The 16,046-nt window shown below is 36.6% G+C and overlaps 1 protein-coding gene across 3 annotated transcripts in view; it reads left to right on the top strand.

The window, feature by feature from the left end:
- The first annotated feature begins 25 nt into the window (after positions 1-25).
- Positions 26-16,046, top strand: part of eps8l2 (EPS8 signaling adaptor L2) — a 40,208-nt gene continuing 24,187 nt past the window's right edge. The window contains exons 1-3 of one of the 3 annotated variants that reach the window (XM_089127863.1): positions 26-478; positions 13,053-13,103; positions 14,388-14,434. In XM_089127863.1, the coding sequence (XP_088983989.1) occupies positions 13,069-13,103; positions 14,388-14,434 (82 nt within the window). In that variant the 5' untranslated portion in view covers positions 26-478; positions 13,053-13,068. Of the gene's footprint in view, positions 479-13,052; positions 13,104-14,316; positions 14,435-16,046 lie in introns of those variants that run through there. The other 2 variants (XM_039661821.2, XM_089127862.1) reach the window with 2 other exon arrangements.

A 16,046-nucleotide genomic window follows, 5' to 3' on the forward strand; every position in this document is an offset into this window, starting at 1 on the left:
ATATTTTTATGTGAACATTCCGTTCATAATGTGTACAATAGAAAAAAATGACTATTAAATTGTTTGTTTGTTTTTTAAAGCCACAGCCTGAAGCTCTATAAATACTCCATGACTGATATGTTTTGTGTTTGTTCCAGTAAGACTGCATTAAAGGTGCATGCGTTCATACGCAGGCTCCGCCCCCTCTCGCGCTGCAGGTAGAGTTACGAGCGCGAATCACCTGTCACTCGCGCTCCAGCGCACCTGTCGCATCTTTCTAGCCTTTTGTCCTCACTTTTAAATTTTGTTTTTACATTTTTGTCTGTGTCAGCAAGGTCTCCTTGGCTACCCAATTCACATCGTGTTTGGAGCAAAGTTCACTTGTGAGTAAACAGATTGAGATGGAGTCCTGAGGAAGAGTTTACCTCAGGAATTTTGGAAACGAGAGGAATTATCGGCGAACTGAACAACTGGATCTTAGATTCTCTCAGCTGAAAGGGTAAGAGCTTTACCTTTATCAGCTTTATCAACACCCACCGTCACCACTGAGAATGACGCGACGCGTCTGAACCCGAACGCTCCCGTTATACGCGTCGCGTTAGAAGCGTCTCTTATTTGCATTTCTCTACAAATATGAGAGGCAACGCAAATACGTGCTTTTGATTATAAGGCTTTAAGTACTTATGCGTCTATGAGACTTTGTCTTTGTCAACAGAGTGTTGTTATATTAGCCTAATGTTTAATGTCTAGGTTTGGGCTATTAAAGACAACCAGTGACATTGGGTTTGTATTGTGGTGAACTTTTATTACTGCAAAAACAATGCAACAAATGGTCCGTCCCGTCAGTTCATTCATTTATTGCATGCAATCATTGGTGAACACCTCTGAGCAAGTTAAACAGCCTAATAGCCTAATAAAATAATCAGTGCTAACACAGTGGCATTGATGGTGAAGAAGCTTTCGTCTTTCCATTCCTCAGAAAGTTCTTTGGGAAAAGGTCCTTTAGATGTTTAAAATGTTAATCACACTGCTTGCTCCAGCGCAAACCCTCGTTTGGCGTTAAAAACACACAGTGAAAAATGAGCGCTGAAAGGGTGTGCTGTGCACCGGGTTGTTTTTGTGGCTGACCTTATTGCATTGTGCGTTTGTTGAAGTTTCCCTTCATATGCAAAATTTTTGGGCGGTGGGAGTTTAAATGAATCAGGCAAGGTGATTTACTAAGATTTGCGTTCGTCAATTTACTAAGATTTGCGCCATTATTTAACGCTAAAAAAAAAACAGACGCTAATTTGCGCAGTAGATTCTCTGTTCGAGTTTGAGTTGGTCATTATGGAAATGATCCGGCTGTGCATGTCTTCTTTCATTTTCACGTCATCACTGGATCACGCGCAGATCTTTACGCTTTCATGGAATTGCGCTCGAACGTTAATTTGCCCTGTTTAGCTAATTGTTTAATCTGGCCCTATGGAAAAAAAAAAATTGTGAGAATGTTCACTGAAAGTTTCAAACTTCTTCTATTGCTGTGAAAACCCTCAAACCTTTATTTTTAAGAGCATGATATAGTTGTATTACACTCACCCCCTTAAACCGCACTCCCATCCGGGTCACGGCACCAATTGCATCCGGTCCTACTAGATCTGCTCCGAGCCGGATTCGAACCGGGTCTTGCCAGGGGAGTTAGGTTTAGACAGCTTTTCGCTCACCTCCGTTATACTGTATTCAAGAATCAGCGATATAATAATTTATTTATCTGGTTATATTGCATGTTGACTGACTATATTTGGAATGATAAGCAGATCACGTGTTGTGTTGTTTTTATATTCCTTTGGGCATAATCAGGATAAGTTCCAGGCAGACGCGACCACATTTTCCAACAACAGCAAGTGAGAGTCCTCCATCAATCACAAATCGAAACTTTTACCTTTCCATCTGGCAAACAATCCCTGTTGTTACTCTGGTCTGTCCTTCTGCTACCCGACGATCACAATACGAGACAAACACAGAAACCCATCATCATCATTACAGGTGGGGAATAAAAGTCTTTAGCTGGCACTGACTCGGGCTTTTTGGTCCTGCTGACATGATCTGTTTGAGGAGGCATTACATCATTTACCGAAGTCAATAAAGGTGAGCTTAATGGTCATGGGCGCTTGACGGTTTTGTTTATAGCTTTTAAAGCTCGCACAGATCTCTGGTTTATTCAGGCTGGCTGTGGTCACACAAAACGTTTAATCGATTAGTCGCTGTATTCCTCCCACATCGACGAATACATTTACTGAACCGAGCACAATACACAACAGCGAAGACGCTCCCGTCACAGGCTGATTGTTTTTGCTCGGTCACCTAAGTGAAAGCAAACTAAATGCCATATCGTGTTCCTCACCAAAAGGCGGCGGGGACTCTTTCTGGACGTGGGTGGTTTGTTGTTGCACGTTTGCTGGGAAACCGAGGTGGTCATGAAGATATTCGCAGGTTGACAGTTCTGTGTGTTCATGCATGTTTCAGTGACTGTCCATCAAGCTAAGCTCACTTTAGAGTTTGATTTGCATTGAATTGATCAGAATAAAAGTGGTATAGGAAGATTAATTTAGCGAATTGCAATTCAGAGAGTCGTACAACAGGAAGTTTCTTATTTACACAAAATAATTACAGTATTAATCGTGACTCATTTTTCTCATTTCCTGATATGTATTTACAGTAAATACTCTCACTAACTACACTTTCTGTTTTATTCTGCTGCCTTAAATTCGATTTCTAATTGATACAATTAGATTTAGTTAAATTTATTATAATTCATAATCAAAATAATATTTTTCCACTATAAAGAACATTTAGTAGAATAGGAAGTTTCCATGCATGAAAAAACAAAACAATTATACTTCAATTTTATTTTATTAAGTATACTTAAGTAAAGTTTAAGTACATTTTTAGGTGTACTTTATGTACAGTGTACTAATATCAATGCACTAGTAAGGGAATTTCAATACAACTTGGGACTAAATTTGCCCACTTTTTAGTGTATAAAAGCATACTTTTAAGTAGAGTTTAAGTGTAAACTTGGAGTACACAACTACATCTGAAGTCTGAACGTATATTGTATACTGATAGTTATAGCAAGTAACACTTTGAAGTATACTCTCAGTAAACTACTAGTTTAGACACTTTTATTCAAAACGACTTAAGTTACAACTGAGTAGGTTTATACTTTAAGTGAATATAATAATTATACTACTAGATTCCTATTTAGATAATTCATTTTTATACTTGAAAAATATACATTTACTTTAAGTAGAAGTCAATCACTATGTACACTACCAATGTAGTCATCCTACACAAAAATTCACATACTAAGAATTAGGAACGTATTTGTGTTCTTTAAATCCATATCTTTAAACAATTTAAGTGTATAAGACTTAAAATACTTTACTTTTATAAGTGTGAAAATATTTCTTAAATAGGCTACTCAGTCTAAAGAGTAAAGCCAAGTACACTTAATTGTACTATTAAGTATATCCCGATCAAAAGATGGAGTACGAGTGTAGGCCGAATATACTTCTACTTTTCTGTTAAGTGTATTTCTGAGAAGTGCATAGACTTTCTTATTTATTAGTCGAAAAGAAGTATACTAATAGCACACTTGATTAAACTTATTTTTCTAAGGGTTTTACTACGGCAGTACTTAAGAGTGTACCTCCTTTCAAATTAAGGAATTGAATTAGAATAATAAAAATATATTTTAATCGTGCACGTTGTTGCCGACCGATAGTAAACCTGTCATGTTGTTCTTGGCAGATGTTGTTTTGGTTTTTCTAATGAAGATCATGTCTGTCGAGAGCCTGATTTTTGCACACGTTTCCAAATCCCCAGTGATTCCTTTGGGCTGTAAACGCTGATGTGTGTTTATCATGCATGCAGACGTCATTGTGGTGAACAGCCGGTCAACCGTGACACCGCCACAGCGAGACAATCTTTGACTTTAGAGTACACATATAACTGTTGAGAAATGACTCGGTTTCTTTAGTATTAAAACTGAACAATTTCAATTCAAGAATAGCTGACAATACCCTCTTTAATGTAATAACACAAATGTTTTTTCAAGAACTCTAGACTTTGCTCATTGACACGTCACACACACTAACCGTAAACGCTGATATTCTCGTGATGACACACTTTTAATGTCCTGAATTAAGACTGGAGTCCGATGGAGAGTTTCCTCTATCCACATTCATTTTATAGCTCAATATGACAACAATTCCCATTTGATTTCTCCTCATACATTTTAGGAGGAAAATCTGAGACAAAATTAGATGCTTAAAACTCATTTAAGTCTGTTGAGGTATGAAAGAGCAACTTTGGCAGGTTTTGCGGTGTGTAGCGGATACAGGGAACTGGACTCTGATGCAGTGATAGATTAGCGTCAGATCAGGTTGCTGAATGCACACGGTTCAGAGACGTGAAAATATGAAGCTTAAATCAACAGTCAAACTTGTTTGCCGTCTTATGCAATTGCGTCGACACAATCTGTTAATGTGATTTGACGTGAAAGCAATAATTTCCTGATCACAAGACTGGAGAAATGCAGATCAACAAGTGCAAACTGTGGTCATTAAACAAAGCAGCCTGCAAACAAAGCTAAACCCCAAATGAAAGATGGAGTGGGTGGAACCAGCAATGAGCGCTCATGGTTAAAAACTAGTTCAGGAGTGGTGGAGGTGTGTGACGCGGCCTTAAATAGAGACGTTGTGAGAAAGGATTTTGGAACGGCCTCAAAATGCCAGTCCATTCATCCGCTCAGGTGTGTCAAATACCACAGGACGTGAGTCAAAGAGCGTGAAGTCTGTATAAACCAGGTTTAAAGAGAGCAGCCATTTAAATTCACCTTGAGAAAACATGAGATGCCTTTGACATAATGTCCAACCAGTGCGGTGCGTTTTTGCATCACACATTTTAAATGTTAACCCGAACAAGTCCCCCAAAAATGAAAACCCGGTCAACCCTTTGAGTTGTTCTAAACCTGTTATAGATTCTTTCTTCTGTTGGACACAAAAGAAGAATCAATATTGTCGATAAACAAATAGTTGATATTCCCCATTGACTTCCATTGTATAATTTTTTTTCATACAGTACTATGGAAGTCAATGGGGACCTGTTTTTTTTTTTTTTTTTTTTTTTTTTTTTGTACAATTATTTTTGTAAACACCCAAACACAGACCTTTCGACTGAAATGTTGCTCATTGAAATGCATTTTTTTTTTCTAATTTATAAGGTAATTTCATCCAACACACTTATGGTTGATGCAGGTGTGAGGCAGTATATATTTCTTTGTTTATAATCATCAATCTCTTTGGGGAATCTTTGCTTTTCTTTTTAATCCTTAGCATTTTTAGTGATGAAAGGTGATGAATTTGAAATGTATCCAGCTATCAAAAATACATTCTAGCATTTTGCTAACGTCCCCATTAAGTTGTGGAAATGAACGTTCTAAAGATTTGAAATCTTGGTTCTGTGAACATTCCGTTATGGAATTGTTACTTTTGAATGTTCCCTTAAAATTCTGAAACAAGTGGTAACATTTAAAAATGTTACATAAAACCTTTTAGAAAAAAAGGTTCCATAAACGATGTGTAGATAATATTTACACGTTTTTTAAAAACTGTTTAAAAAACGTTTTTTATATGGATATGTGAACATTACAGTAAGTGATCATTCTATTTAGGAAACATTATGGGATTTATTTATTTATTTATTTGTTTATTTTTTGCATGAATGATGTAGCCACGCTAGTAGGGTTGGGCATCGAGAATCGAGTATCGATTGGAATCGGGACTAACTTTTCGTTTTTCCCGGAATCGTTCAAAAGTTAAAATTTCGATTCCTAGTTTCGATATTCACAGTCCGCCGAGCGGAAGAAGAAACCGCTGAACACCACCAACGAAGAAGCGTCTACCGGAAGTGTTGGCATAACCACGCGAGTCGAACATGGGTAGCTTACGTCGGCGGTCCAAAGTGTGGCTTCACTTTTCTAAAAATAACTAAATTGTTTATCAATTGTTAACGAAATTGTTAACGAAATCTCGGCAAAATGCAAAATTTGTGACAAAAGGAGTATTTGTGACAGAAGGAGTATTTCCTTCAGAAAGGATTATTTTCTTCCGAAAGACCGTTGGTTAGCAAGGTTAGCTAAACTTTTTTGACCCTGCCTCTTAAAAGAATCGGAATCGAGAATCGTTAGGAACCGGAATCGAAACAAGGAATCGGAATCGGAAACAGAATCGTTCAAATTCAAACGATACCCAACCCTACACGCTAGTCATGCTAGATCATGTTTTTGTGCTAACTTTTTGAGAACATTATTATAGACCTCATAACTTTTAAATGAATGTTCTGTTAAAGGGATACTCCACTTTTTTGGGAAATAGGCTCATTTTACAACTCCCCCAGAGTTAAACTGTTGAGTTTTACCGTTTTTGAATCCATTCAGCCAATCTCCGGTTCTGGTGGTACCACTTTTAGCATAGCTTAGCATACATCATTGAAGTGTACAAGACCATTAGCATTTCTCCAAAAAAAAAAAAAAAGACCAAATATATATATATATATTGGAATGTCCGAGCCCTGAATAGCATCCCCGTTTTGTTCGTTCGGCGGATGTAGGTGAATCAGATGCTTATGCTCAGAGCTTACATAAGTGTGTTGTTCTGAATGTTCTGAACAGTCTTTGTGTTTTTGCTTAAGGTTCAGGATTTTCAGGTCATTCATTGCAAAGGGACTCAACTTACTGTTTATACTGTTTGTGTGACTCTATAGCCTGTTGAATGTCATAGCGAAGGCTCTGATTGGTCAAAGCAGGCGGTTTATTGTCTGGCGTAAGTGATCTGTTGTAGTGTGTGTTTGTTTGTCTCGTTCTTTCTCTTTGAGTTGAATGGACTGGTAATGGACAGATGATTGCTTTTATTCATAAAGCAACAATCGACAGTAGCTGGCATTTATTGACATACGATGATTGGAAAGTAAATCAAAGTATATATTGGAAGTAAACCGTTGTTTGCACTGTATCTGATTTATTTATTTATATTTGTGTGTGTGTGTGGATGACAGAGAACATTTGATGAGTGATAGTTTGAGGCTCTTCACACACATATGTCTTTGACCAAATGGCGTTTTATCAGTTCATTATGTAAAAACAAAGAATGGTCATTTGCTTTTATTTGGTTTTGAGTTTTGACTAAGAACGTGTCCAAGCAAGTGAAGCTGAATTGTGAAGAAGAGCATTACTGAATCCTTTTGCTGGTAACACACACTTCTCGTTTTATTGCTGTTCAAGTAAATGTTTAATGTTTTGTGGTACTTTTTAAATGTCTAGGCTCACAGCATCAGTTTTGTTTTCTCTGAACAATCCCAGTGATACCAGATATCATCCAAATTACAGCCATTGAATAAAACAACAGGATAAGAGATACACCCCAGATAACAAGCTCTGGATGCGCAGCTGTGTGCTGCAATAAAACCAGAGCATTGCAATCTGTCTCATAAAGGCACTCATTTACATACACACACACACACACTTGACTAGCTATCTAAATAAGGACATACCATAGACCTTTATTGATTTTATCGTCTTCTTCTCTGCATTTGTTTTGAGTTATCTTTGAAAATTAAAGGTGCAATGTGTAAAAAAGTTGAGTATCTATTAACAGAAATGCAATATGACATCCATAACTATGTTTTCAGTGGTGTATATAGAACTTAATAAACCGTAAAGTTTTTATTACCTTAGAATGAGACATTTATATCGACATAACCGCGGGAATCCCACTCTAAAATGCTGGGTTGTTTTAACCCAACTTTGGGTCAAATATGGACAAACCCAGCCATTGGGTTATTTTTTTTAATTACTTTTTTAACCCAACGTTTGGGTTTGTCCATATTTGACCCAAAGTTGGGTTAAAACAACCCAGCATTTTAGAGTGTACCTAAAATCAGAAGGAAATGACCTGATGTCTAAAGCTAGTTGTAAGCTTAAACGCGCCATAAACTGTAAACGTGTCCCTCAAATCTGATTGGTTGATTGGAATGTTGTTCCAGCATCCAGGAACCTGTTGTACTTGGTGAAATCAGGTTCTGCAGACTGTCTGTGGTTGGAGTCTAATCTTACTGTACTTGTGCATTGTGTACTGCACGTTGTCTGATGATTTTAAAAATATCATGCAAAACAGCAGGTAGTGTACCATAGTAAACTTTTCAAACAACTGCTGCATTGTTGTCACATGACCTCATTACATTGCATATACAGGTGAAACTCGAAAAAATAGAATACGGTGCAAAAGTTCATTTATTTCGGTAATTCGACTAAAAATGTGAAACTAATATATTACATAGACTCATTACATGAAAAATGAGATATTTCAAGCCTTTATTTGTTATAATTTTGATGATTATGGCTTACAGCTATAGCATAATCATCAAAATTATAACAAATAAAGGCTTGAAATCTCACATTAAAATATATCTCAAGTTGAATTACTGAAATAAATGAACTTTTGCACAATATTCTAATTTTCCGGGTTTCAATCTGATTTTCTGTAAATGAGTATTTGTGGAAAATTGCAGGTGATTTTTGCTTTTGATTCTGAAAATGCATCGTTGGATGCATTACCGCTCTGGTTGAATACTGCACTGTAAAAAATAACCGTGATTTTAACGGTAAAATACTGTAAAAATGCAAAACTGAAAATACCGTGTAAAACTGAAATAAAACTGAAAATAACAAAAATACAGTGCAAAACTGTTAATTGGTAAACAGAAAGTTTCCGTACTATACACGGTAAATAACTGTGATATAATTTTTACAGTAAAATACCGTTAAATTTACAGTTTTTGAAAGTGAAAAAAAACAAATCATTGTATAATTTACAGTGAAGAACCGTAAATTGACTTTCCGACAATTCCCTGTGTGACACTTCACATTTTATATATTTTTGTTGAAATAACTATGGTTCATCATAGTTTTATTGTTGTTTTTTTTCTAATCAGTTATGTACATTAGGGTTATATGTTGTTAAATTAATGTTTATTGCATGTTTTAGATTTCATGTGTGTTACCATGATGGTGCTTAATGTTTGTGTGAATGACATTGTGCAGCTTCTTTAATTAAGTATTGCTTTATTTTACAAGTATTCACTTGTGATGAGCTGTGATTGCTCATGTAATTCTCATCACTGCTGTGATGATTGATGGTTGTCAGTGTATTACAATGGTCTAAAACAGATATCAATACATCAATAAGTTGGTAAATTCACATTTTATCAGAAAATAAATTACGGTTTATTACTGTAAATTTTAAGTTAAGTCTGTAAAACCTTTAACGCTCCTACCGTATTTTTAACGGTAAAGTTCTGGCAACCACAGCTGCCGGTTTTTTTTACGGTTTATTTTTTACAGTGTGCACGTTTTGGTAAATTTACATCTTCCAGGTATTACATGCATGCAGAAAATTGGCGTTTCTGCATACTGTAGAAATAGTAGTATATTATGACAATCCAAACACAACAATAAATGGTTCATGATGAGGAAATGACCGCTTCATTCAGTAATTCACTCCTGAACCTCTGACACACCTTCCTCAGGGATCTTAAAACAGGCTGACTCCAGGAACACGAGCTCAAAGTCCTTTTATGTTGATCCTCATCTCTTTCTGAAACTTATATGACTTATGGTTATACGTCTATGATGGGCATATACTGTTATGATTGAGTGTACGTGTTTTTCGTATCACATCTCCTTTAGTCTATAGTCCACATCATCTCAGCTGATGATGTCAGTGTGTGAATTATACAATGACATTTCAGACCCACTAACCTTTCATTTAAGGTGGATGTACTTTATAGATTTTAATGCATATTATAAACACACACACACACACACACACACACATGCAAAGGTTCCTCTGTGATCCAGAATGCACAGTTAAGTGTGTAAAGCCTCAGAGTGTGTAATTAATTAGGAAAAATGTGTGTGTCCCGAGGAGAGGCAGGTCTTGTTTCAGGTTGGTCTGCCAGCCTGCTGTTGTCTGGTCCAGCATCTTTACGGGACAGCGGACAGATACGACCAAAACAACACTGCGGTTCAGCACACCCCTAGTGCTGTGTGTTAAAACAGGCTTAGTGAGGCGTTCCACACATTTGAGAAAGGAATTGCTTGTAAATGTCGCAGATCCACTCTAAAAAATGCTGGGTTGGGTAAAATATGGACAAACCCAATTGTTGGGTTAAAAATTAAATGGAAAGTGAAAGTTGAAGTTGAAGTTGGGTTAAAATTTTAAATTACATTTTAACCCAATATTTGGGTTTGTCCATATTTGACCTAAATTTGGGTTGAAACAACCCAGCATTTTTTAGAGTGTGTACAAAGAAATGGCAAGTAACATTGAATTAAACACGATTTGAGTAAAAAATACTCCAATAATCTTTGTTTTATTTACAACTTTTAGAAAGTTTTACTGTGTAGGGAAGACTGCACTGTAAAAGTGCTGTGGTGTTTCAACCCAAATTTGGGTCGAATATGGACAAACCCAAATGTTGGGTTAAAAATGTCATTTAAAAATTTTAACCCAACTTTAACTTTCATTTTCTACTGTGCATTTTTTAATTACATTTTTAACCCAACATTACACTCTAAAAAATGCTGGGTTGTTTTAACCCAACTTTGGGTCAAATATGGACTAACCCAGCCGTTGGGTTAAATTTTTACATTACATTTTTAACCCAACATTTCAGGTTTGTCCATATTTGACCCAAAATTGGGTTAAAACAACCCAGCATTTTTTAGAGTGTAGGGTTTGTCCATATTTGACCCAAATTTGAGTTGAAACAACCCAGCATTTTTTAGAGTGTGTACAAAGAAATGGCAAGTAACATTGAATTAAACACGATTTGAGTAAAAAATACTCCAATAATCTTTGTTTTATTTACAACTTTTAGAAAGTTTTACTGTGTAGGAAGACTGCACTGTAAAAGTGCTGTGGTGTTTCAACCCAAATTTGGGTCGAATATGGACAAACCCAAATGTTGGGTTAAAAATGTCATTTAAAAATTTTAACCCAACTTTAACTTTCATTTTCTACTGTGCATTTTTTAATTACATTTTTAACCCAACATTATAGGGTTTGTCCATATTTGACCCAAATTTGAGTTGAAACAACCCAGCATTTTTAGAGTGTGTACAAAGAAATGGCAAGTAACATTGAATTAAACACGATTTGAGTAAAACATATCTCCAATAATCTAAAAAGTTTTACTGTGTAGGAAGACTGCATTCTAAACAATGCTGGGTTGTTTGTTGGGTCAAATATGGACAAACCTAAATGTTGGGTTAAAAATGTAATTTAAAAATTTTAACCCAACTTTAACTTTCATTTTCTACTGTGCATTTTTTAATTTCCTTTTTTAACCCAACATTAGGGTTTGTCCATATTTGACCCAAATTTGAGTTGAAACAACCCAGCATTTTTAGAGTGTGTACAAAGAAATGGCAAGTAACATTGAATTAAACACGATTTGAGTAAAACATACTCCAATAATCTAAAAAGTTTTACTGTGTAGGAAGACTGCATTCTAAACAATGCTGGGTTGTTTGTTGGGTCAAATATGGACAAACCTAAATGTTGGGTTAAAAATGTCATTTAAAAAATGTAACCCTACTTTAACTTTCACTTTCAACTGTGCATTTTTTTAATTACATTTCTAACCCAACATTAGGGTTTGTCCATATTTGACCCAAATTTGAGTTAAAACACCCCCGTATTGTTTAGAGTGTGTGTAGAAAGACGTGTAGGAGGACGTTATTGGAACGTCTTTTTGTTGTTATTAATATTTGATGCAAGTTCTCACAATGAGAGAAAAAACGATCTTGATACGACATTTGTTGGATTTTGTTTTCCCATTTGATACATTTCAATAGTTCAAATAATGTGGATGAAAGTCCCACTGAAGTGTCTTGAAATGCGTATCGTGTCTGCGGTGGTTCGCGTGAAACCACACTTCATTCGCCCCAATTGAAAGCACATTTCAAATAATCTCAATCGTTCCCTATCCCCTATATAGTGCACTGTAATATTCACCATGTAGAAAATAGTAGATGTGTGAACAAGTGACCGATTTCAGCCGCAGCTTCAGCCTCTGTTTATAATGTAGGGGGCGGAGAATCTGCACTCTAAAAAATGCTGGGTTGTTTTAACCCAACTTTGGGTCAAATATGGACTAACCCAGCCGTTGGGTTAAATTTTTACATTACATTTTTAACCCAGCATTTTGGGTTTGTCCATATTTGACCCAAAATTGGGTTAAAACAACCCAGCATTTTTTAGAGTGTGGCGAGAAGCTGAAGTGCACCATGATGTCATCAAAATCATTGATCCATATTAGTGAGAAACTGTACGTTTTAAACGCTTGTATCTTCTAAATGCGAATTTTGTCATTGTTTTGGAGCACACTAGACACATATTCAAACTAATGCTAAAAAACTTCAGTTTTGATGTCTTTTACGTTATGCTAACGTCTAAATAATGTTCTACTCAAATTAGGAAAACTGGATAGTTTAAAGTCATGTTGGGGTGATTCGAAGTTGTTTTTTGAACCTCCATTGGTTTGGAATGACTTGTTTGTATTTATTGTTCAAGAGCTGAGCCAATGGATGCAGACAGTCTTACCGTTCTTCAAAGGAGTCCTGTGCCTCAAGAGTCACACAGAGATGAATTATTCACAGCGGCCACGACAGAGAAAGAAAGAAACAATGGAAAGGCCTTTGAAAGAGAGAAGTGGAGACGTGGAAAACAAAAATAGCTCGGTGTTTAGCGAGAGATTAAGACATAGTTAGCTGGCAATTTGTGACAATTTAAGTGATGATGCAGGACTGAACCAGCCTCAAATTATTCAAATTAAGAGTCATTAGTGAATTACTGCTCTATTCACACAGGTCAGACACACCCTGTGGGAAGTTATTGTAGGACAAAATCCAGGGATTGACTGTAATTGCTGTGCCGTGTCAGTGACCCTGTATTCGCTCTCTGTTACAGGTGGATGTCGTAGAACATGAATGTTTTGGGGACCCCAACAAAACCAAGCAAGTAAGTCTCGCGCTCCAATACACACAGTTACGTGAACGGAGAAGCTCTTTATACACATTTCAAAAATGCTGGGTTGGTTTAACCCAATTTTGGGTAAAATATGGACAAACCCAAATTTAAAAATTAACCCAAAGGCTGGGTTTGTCCATATTTGACCCAAATTTGGGTTAAAAACCAGTATTTTTTAGAGTGTATGTTGCATTTCACAACACAATGCAAGTACTCAATGCACGGTCAATAAATGATGCAGTAAAGTTAATATATTTCGTTATGTCATTTATCTAGTTACCTGGATTACAATGGACCCGCTTTAATAGAACAGACATCGCCCCCTAGACCACTGAGCTGTATTATAATTCACTACACTCTAAACGATGCTGGGTTGTTTAAACACAAATTTGGGTCAAATACGGACAAACCCAAATGTTGGGTAAAAACTTCAACTTTCACTTTCAACTCTACATTTTTAACCCAACATTTGGGTTTGTCCATACTTGACCCAAATTTGGGTTAAAACAACCCAGCATTTTTTAGAGTGGAGTTGTTTTTCAAAATCAGTTGTTCATATTTTATTGTTTAAATACAGTTTTAGCTACATTTAAATTGAACGTTTTAAATCAGACCATTCAACATTGAATTATATAAATACGAAGACTGTATTTGTACATATTTTTTCATACCGTATTTCATGTGTATATATATATAATTAAATTAGTAATACGTACATGTAATTTTTTATTGTAGTTAATAAAACAAAATGTTTTGATGATACTTTTTCAAAATAATAACTTGCATGGTGAGCTTTTTTACGAAACATGCTCTCGTTAAACACACCCAGCTTGCAGTGCATTATTGGTACTTTCAAATACTTTCAAATAACGTGTTTCTGGCATTATATGCATGTAAAATGAAATGTATGTTTTTTTGGGACCTATACACACACCTAGCCAAACATCCTGTAGTTAGTGATTTTTTTTTTTGTGAGATTGTGTGTGTATGTTACAGTCTTAGTTAACAGAGCTGCACTGTTTGGGAATGTTTGCTTTCCTGCCCTGTTGGAAACAGCCTGTCTCTGTGTGTGTGTGTGTGTGTGTTGCTCATACCTCTTTCCTCACTTGCCTATGCTCTCACAACCTGTAGATCTCAAACATGCAGCGTTCACTTTAGACCAGTGCAGCGAGTGTGTGCCGTTAGAAACATTTCAATCAAAACTAAATAGTGTACAGCGATGAAGAGCAGACATCGTCCGCCACCCTCCTCATCCTCATCTGCTCTTCTTTGCAGTGGGGTGGCCAGATCGGACAGCAAGATCAGTGCCAAGACCCTGTTTGGTAAGTAAACGTCACATTTATTTGTACATTAAAAAAATAAAAAAGTAAAAATGCATTTTATTAAGTTGCCATGGTAAGAAATTAAACAAACCAATACTTTTTTTTTTTTATATATATATATATATATACTTCTTTTTTATATTCATGCATTTGGTTGATGCTTACATTGCACTCAAGCTATACAGTTTATCAGTTCTTGCATTCATTGGGGATTGAACCCATGACATTTGAGTTGCAAGCACCATTCTGTTTGTTCTGCTTGTATTTCCTGAATGGTGAACCTGATTTCAGCAGGATTAGATGCTGAATTAGATGTCTGATTTTTAGGGATAACCCCTGGGTAGGGTTAGGGACATTTTCTGACGGAAATGTTCAATCACTGTGACCTTCATAAATAAGTCCCAATGTTTATGTGGTTTATTGCATGTGTGTTTATATGGCTCTTCCCCCTTCTATGACATCACATCCTGTTTCCTGCTTCCTTAAAAAAGGCACTCTGTATGATATGTGCGCACTGTAGGACATTTGCATGTGTATCACACACACGCATACTCACAGGCCTCGCTGCGATTCAGATAAACCACAACAATCAGACGTTTGCCTATCAAATGAGTGCGCAAGGACATTTCAGACTGACCTCACACTGTTGAGGTCACGAGTGACGGACAAATCACTTATAGTGGGAACGATTTTCTTCCGGTGTTTTTTACTTTTTTTGTTTTGAAGCATTAATGTAGACTTCAGTTGACCTAAGCCACGCCCTCAAACGCGATGAGCCAATCACAGCGCTCAGCTAACCCAATACACTCGGACATTCTCTGCTTCCACGTCCATTGAAATGCATTGCAGTTTGTCAGTTTTCATTCGTTTTTTTCTAGTCATTTTAAGTTAAAAATGGTGAAATGGGGTTATAGGTTGGTGAGTCTGAAAATCACCAATTGCCTCCTGTGAATGTCTCCTATACTGTGACTGCTGACATAGCCCCTGTCCCCGAATGCTGACTGTGTGTCCGAGTGACTGGAGGGGGCGGGGCTTAGCCATTGGTCAATTTACAGATTTGTGTATAACTTATTTTACGACGACTTTAAATGCAACAACCAATCAGATCTGTCGTGGAATGGAAGGTTTTACATATTTTACTTTAATTACTCTCTTCCGAAGGTTCCAAAAGGAAGTGATGTCATAGAACACCATTTTTGGCTCCCAAAAGAACCGTCAGTGAATATTCTAAAAAGAACTGTTTTTTTATTTGGACGAAAGAACATTTCCTGATCTATTCTAAATAACATTTTTCCTACTATGAAGAACCTTTTATCCAATAAAAAGGTTCCATGGATGTTAAAGGTCCTTCATGGAACCATGCCAAAAAAAAAGCTTTGAGCAGATATCTATTTTTATATTGACATAAATGTCCCTTTTTATTGAGAGTAATGGACAACTTTAAAAGAGCGCATAAAGCAGGGTGTTTATTATGCACCTGCCGTCATGACGACCAGGTGTGTGTGTGTGTCTCCGGGGGTGTGCGTCTCGGAGTAAGTGTACACACAGTCGGCCTCTGTGCCCAGTCGGGTGTGTCTGGAAAAAGGGGGCGTGTGCTCGACCCGGTCTGACA

The sequence above is a fragment of the Pimephales promelas genome, chromosome 25, assembly GCF_988280905.1.
Source record: "Pimephales promelas chromosome 25, fPimPro1.hap1.1, whole genome shotgun sequence".
NCBI lineage: Eukaryota > Metazoa > Chordata > Actinopteri > Cypriniformes > Leuciscidae > Pimephales > Pimephales promelas.